This window comes from Monopterus albus, unplaced genomic scaffold, assembly GCF_001952655.1.
Source record: "Monopterus albus unplaced genomic scaffold, M_albus_1.0 scaffold69.1, whole genome shotgun sequence".
Taxonomy (NCBI): domain Eukaryota; kingdom Metazoa; phylum Chordata; class Actinopteri; order Synbranchiformes; family Synbranchidae; genus Monopterus; species Monopterus albus.
The window spans coordinates 2850032-2856570 of NW_018127949.1; the positions used below are offsets into that span (position 1 = coordinate 2850032).

General features: G+C 41.2%; 1 protein-coding gene across 3 annotated transcripts in view; it reads right to left on the reverse strand.

Annotated features, from left to right (window-relative positions):
• adamts14 (ADAM metallopeptidase with thrombospondin type 1 motif, 14) overlaps positions 1–6539 on the reverse strand; it is a 30211-nt gene extending 23672 nt beyond the window's left edge. For all 3 annotated transcript variants that reach the window (XR_002275357.1, XM_020605347.1, XM_020605346.1), the window contains exons 1-2: positions 5966–6539; positions 4640–5055 (exon numbers count right to left, since the gene is read on the reverse strand). Coding sequence is in view for 2 of the 3 variants with exons in the window: in XM_020605347.1 (XP_020461003.1) it covers positions 4640–5055; positions 5966–6044 (495 nt within the window). In the remaining variant the exon portion in view is untranslated. The remainder of the gene's footprint in view (positions 1–4639; positions 5056–5965) is intronic.

Consider the following 6539-nt stretch of genomic DNA (forward strand, 5'->3'; position numbering starts at 1 on the left):
TTTCCCTGTATCCTTCTTTTATATTGACTGAGTTTAAGTGACAATGCAGCATTTTGAATGGCGCTGACACGACACATCTGCTTCAGGTTTCTTTGTTGTATTCCTAAAGTGTAGGTGAATGGAAATATATACATGGACTGCAGAGGCATGCCAACATCCAGCTGCAACTCACTCTTGCATCATGATATTACCAGGTACTGAGGTATTAGAGGTGAACAGAATATTTACTCCTTGGTCTAAATGTGGTGTGACGTGACAGAGGTTACGACGAAATCATCTGTGTGCAAAGCAGACATACTGTCTGTCTTTGTTTGTTTTTCACAGAAAACATCTGCCTGCACAGCAAAATGGAGTTGGTGGATCGTGAATGATAATAAAGGAGGACCTACAGTAAATAAAGCAAAAGCATTGATGCATCTCCTGATAACAAACCAAACAAATGTGACACTGACCCATCTGTGTTGCCATCTTGTTTGCATTATGCTTAATGAGCTGTAATGGTTGAATACACAGCACACTGCACATAACATTTCTCATATTCTTACCTCTCACTAAGAAAACAAACCTATCCAGCCTGTCATTATACTCATGAAGAAAGTACACCAACAGGATTTTGGCAAGAATGTGTGTATTTGAGCTGAAAAACGGAAATCTAAATGCAGAGCAGCACAGAGAACACTGAGCCAAAACAAAAAAAATCCTCTGTGTGTTATCGCTTGGAACAACCAACACAAGCACTGTGAACTTAAGGGTGGACATATGACAGCAAGGCCAAAAAGGAGTGAAAGAATCTGTCCAGCTCCTGACCAGGAAATGCCAAGTAAGACGTGCTCGAATACTTTCTCTGTGGTCTCTTATTTCAGCAGTGAGTGAAAGGCGAAGTCTGTGAGGGGAGCGAGCAGCAGCATCTGGAAATGCCTAGAGGAATTAAATGTAAACATACATACACAGCATGGGAAGTTCTGGGCTAGATAAGAGCATGGGTTGGTTGCCAGGGAGGATACACAAAAGCTATTAGATTTCTGTTTTATTAATGAATTCAGCCCATTGAAAATCACACTTAGGTTAAGAAACGAAGTCCCCAAAACTCTAATGCATTGGCATTTAGGATCTAAAAGAAATTTTGTTGCCTTTTCATATCTGTGGAGCTTCCTGTCAAGCTCCGCCACTTAGAACGTTGGGGAAGCCTGCTATTGGATGGCTGGTACAGATATTTGTGGCCACCATAGATTTAATAACTTTTGTGCTCTCTGAAATTTTTATTTAGCACCAATAGAAAGATATTAGCTTTTGTAAGGTCAAGAGAGGTCATCGGGTTGCTTCAAGTGATGTCAGTGTCTATATACAGGATCATTACGAGCACTGCGGCATTCAGTGGAGGACTCCATTTGTATCAGTGTGAGGTTCTGCAAGTGTTTCCTGCCTCCGCACTGAAAAACGCTCTGAAGGAGAGACACTGAGGCATCCAGCGGTGCCACTGACACTGTACAAATAAAGGCAAATAAAGCTAAGTGCTTAAGCACACCAATGCACTAAATTCCACACAACGGTGAGAACAACTTTGAAGATGGATATTTACTGTATGTAATATTAGGTGTGCATGCTGCTCAGGGCAGTGAGCACACCAAAGTGAGAAACAAATATGAAAATAGAAACATTTAATTCCAAGAGTGGGAGAGCTATAAAAAGGTAAATCACTGTCAAAGCTCAAGGTCTCAAGATTCATAACAAATCTGACCAATAGTGGAGAAAAACAAATTAGATTTCTGACACAACATTCATTAGATATGAGCAACATCCAGTGTGTGGGTGAACCTGGACAAAGGCTTTTCTGATAAAACCATGGAGGATCAATATGGCAGGGAGTAAATCATGGCTGAGCGGTGCTGAACTCAGCAGAGTCACGATTTGAAATAATAGTATGAGACAGGTTGTGGGAGCAGGGGGATACTACTTGATTCCTTTTTATCAGCTTCCACATCACATTCCACTGTGCTGGATCACAAAGCACATGCATATGAGTCTCCTCACAAGTACAGAAAGACAAACACATGTGTGTTTAGATACGGTATATATGCTTGCATGTATGCGTGTCCTGTATTACAGTGTGTGCTTAAATGAGACTGACATACTGTGGCTGCTGCAAATTGTTGGCTGAGATGTCAGGCTTCCACTGATGGAGTTCTTAATTTAGTGACTTTACCTTCATGCCAGCAGAGCACTGGAATACCAGAGGAAGATGGAATACTGGACTGGGACCAGTAAATCCTGCAAAAATTCATGAATAGAACAATTTATGCAAGCATTTCCATCTCTGATGGATGGAAAACCGCCCCTTCTCGTCCCCCACCCTAATAAACAGTAAGACAACTGACTACTGACTGTTGCTAGGTGGTTCTCTCTCTTTTTAACCGACAGACATAGAAATAGCACTCTTCCAAGTGCAGTTATCTGGCACTTGTGTTTCCATCACACATGTAATTCAATCAGCCTGTCATCTGTGTTAAACCAACACATGAGCAGCACCGATATAATCAGAGCCATCACTCATTGCTCTACAACAATAGTTCATGCTTGTCTGGAGTGCACAGCTGTTGCCATCTAGCAGAAGTAACAGTCTGTGCAAGACAGTGCAGATGCTGAGATGTTGGTCCATCAAACATAAACTAGATTAAAAGTGAAACTGAAAGTGCAGGTCTGCTTTAGAACACCAAGTCATTCTTCATTTCTATGCAATCTCAGCTGATTTTTCTGGCTGTGCTGAGGTCAGATATATCACATTAATTTGCATCTTTATGCTATACATGTCTTGTCTGTCATGAGCTTGGAATGCCATAAATCCTGTGATTACAGGCACATGGCAAGAGACCAGATTACAACATGTTACTGGTGACGACATGCAACGCTATTTGAAATCAGCCTTTCTGTAAAGCAGACACACTAATATTAAAGTCAGATTTAAGAGAATAATTGACAATCTATATGGTTAGGAGTTGTGATGACTGCTGGAGTGCTCTTGAAGTCTGAGGTTTCCAAGGTTTGCACATACTACAGGGGAAAAATGGTGTATGCAGCTGTTATATACTGTACATCAGCTTTAGGTTTCCAACAGTATTAGTCTGTTCTGTATAGGTGACCTCATCAAACGTACTTTTGAAGATAGCATGCCTAAACATAAAGACAGTACAGTACATTACAGACATTTGGCCCGCATGCAGCAATCTCAGCGCATGATTCACATTCTTACTTCTTTCAGACCCTGTCCTTTCATCAGACATGATCTCCTCTCTGATTCTTACTTCTTTCAGACTCTGTCCTTTCATCAGACATGATCTCCTCCAAGTCCTTCCACATCAAGCAGATATTTCAGACCAAATCATTTGCCTGCAAGCTGCCTGTGCAGCTTCAAATGCTACCTGCATGCACAGACAGGTCTTTGTTTATGTTGGCTTTGATGCAAGGAAACACATGGATGATATCCCTAAGAGTGTGATGGTAGCCTTTAAAGGGTGAGTATACCAAAATCACAAAAAACATCTTTACCCACGTGCACTGACCGGTATCTAGCCATGGAGATAACTGACTTTGCTTACCTAGTCTAAGACCTCTGCTGCAGCCTCAGTACAACAGAAGTGAACACATTATTCTTTGTCATTTTCAAAGCTTTGAACTCTGACATTTGAAGCCAGCTGCAGCACGTCTTTCCAGACACAATATTTTAGAAATAGCGCAGAAACACACAAATGTCAGTAGTTTTACCTTAAAGCTATTTTCCAATACAGGTTAAAAAAAAAATTAAATTTTGTCGTAATGTAGCTAATTAACATCAGTTCATTAAACTGTGCTAGCCAATATTTCTATAATTGTGGATTATATCTACAGGTAATGTGAAAGGGGTCGATTATAGTGATGAATCCATTGAGGATTATGTACCTCTGCAGTCAACATCCTCAGCAGCTGCACAACAACAGAAAAGGGGCCAATAAAACTTTCTGACATGAGTTACCAACTGTGCTACCAACCAGACACCTAATAGCAGCTTGATGCTAGCGGCAGAAAGAGTTAGTGACTAGCTAGTGAACGCACTAGCTAAAGAGCCAGATTTGCTGTATTCTACCCCTAACACTGGCTGCCTGAAGAATTCCTAATTAAATACAGAATGATGACCAAAAAAACCAGCATAAAGTGTCTTGGTAAGGTGCTGGGCCACCATGTGCCGCCAGAACAGCGTCACTGGTCCTTGGCATTGATTCTACATGTCTGAACACTGGAGGGATGGACATCATTGTTCCAAAAGACATTCCTTCATTTTTTGGTGTTTTGATGATGGTGGTGGAGAGCCCTGTCTAACACAGTCCAAAATCCCCCATAGCTGTTCAACTGGGTTGAAATCTGGTGACTGAAGGCCAAAGACTATGATTCACATCATTTTCATATTCATCAAACCATTCGCTGACCCCTCGTGTCCTATGGATGATGGTACTGTCATCCCGGAAAAAAACATTATTCAGGTTTTTCCTGTAATTTGTCATATGTCAGTTTGTAACACTCCACTTTACCAAAGAAGAGGGAGGATCTTTCCTTCCTGCTGTACCTCTCTCAATCTGACAAGTAGTTCAAGTGTGCTTTGGTGACTTACCAGTCCATCACAGTTGCTGATAGCCACTGAGGCTTCTGGCATGTCACTCACATCTCCAGTGAAAACACAGTCCCTGTGGATATGTTCCTTGACCTTTTCCTCAAAGTCCTCATGCCATTCCACAAACGCCCCCGGGGCCACCAGCCTCCTGTTGGCTCTCAGGCAGAGGTGCAGTTCTTTCCCAAACACAGTGACGTTGAAAAACAAGTGTTGAGCTGCAGAAGAGGTGACCGAGGGCATCTCAGGGGCATCGCGGGCCACTCTTCTCCTGCTGCTAAAGGCTGAGCCGGCATCAGCAGCACCACCACCTTTACTTCTGCTTCGAGCTGAGACCACGTGAGAAATGTACCGGCCATGGGAGTCTGTGCTGAATGGCACGATAAGACCATATTCACTTAACTTTCCAGAGAGTTTTTCTGATGGGACAGATAGTGTCAAGTGAGAATCTCATTTACAGACAAGTTCCTATAGAAAAGACTACAGAGCAAAGTAAGCTAAATGATTAAAAAGATATGCTGTATGATAGAGAACAGAACTAAACTGTATTCAAACATATGATATAAAGCATATAAAAGTCTCTTAGAATGAATGTTCTCTTTATTAAGCTGGTATCATAAGTACAAATACTGTCAGTGGTGGAAAGTAACTATATTTACTTATTTAAAGTAAGTATATTTACTCTAGTACTGTATTTAAGTACAATTTTGTGTTACTTCATTCTTTGACTTCACTACATTTTAGAGGCAAATATTGTACTGTTTACTACACTACATCTAATTGATAACTTTAGTTACTTTTCATAACAGCGTAATATAAAGAATACAGTATGATCATAAGACCTCACTGATCTATGGTAGAAAATTCACAAGCTACCCAGCTGTAATTCAAATTAAATGCATAAGCAATTAAAATACAATAATATGATATACAGGAATGTGAAATGTGCCATTCTGCATAATGATTATTTTTCCTTTTAGTACTTTAAGTATATTTTGATGCAAACACTTCTGTACTTTACTTAAGTAACATTTTGAATGCAGAACATTGACTTGTAACTGAGTATTTTTACACTGCTGCAGTGCTACTTTTACTTAAGTAAAGGATCTGAGTGCTTCTCCACCACTCAGTACTGTGGACATCCAGGGGTTCAACAAACTGTGCTCATTTTGTTCATCTGGAACTGTAAGGCTGCCAAAGCTTTGTTGACCTATCAATAAAAATAGCCCATTATTTTTATCATTAGCCCCCCTCATTTGCGCTTCAGGCTACATTTCTTTAAGCTGCACAGCACAAAAGCACAGAAAAGAAAAGAAATGGATTACTCACCTTGTGTTTCTGCAGCAAAAATAAGGTCCAAACATACTTGAGTGAGTGAAAAGTACATCAATAAATGCATACAATCCATAGCGGTGGCTATAGTGTGAGAGCTGCCACTTCAGCGCTGAGCTTTTCTTTCTGTTGTAAACTTTGAGCAGAGTCCTTCCTCCAGTAAAAAGCACAAATGCAGGAGAAAAGTCCTCAGAGTTGAGCTGCAGCGAAGCAGCCGGACAAACTGACGGATATTTTCAAGTTGTTTCCAATCTTTTGGCCTGTGTTGAATTGCATAGACCAAGATTGCCCCATCCATTTACGAAGCTAAGGGAGGGTGGGGGGTACAGTATATCTGGGGTGCTGATGACGACAACTCCCCGGTGAAACCGGGACGGTTTGAAGAAGTAACCCGGACTTTTCTATTTCTTCCTCTTTTTTTTTTCCTCAGATAACTTTTAAAAAGGCAGGGGAGCAAGTTAACGCACGCCTCCGCCGAGAAAAGTAAGTTGAAAGGGTTCAGATAAAGTGTTGCAGAGACAGTGTCCCGGTGGTGGAACATCTGCCGCCCAGTCGTGCACCATTACGCACC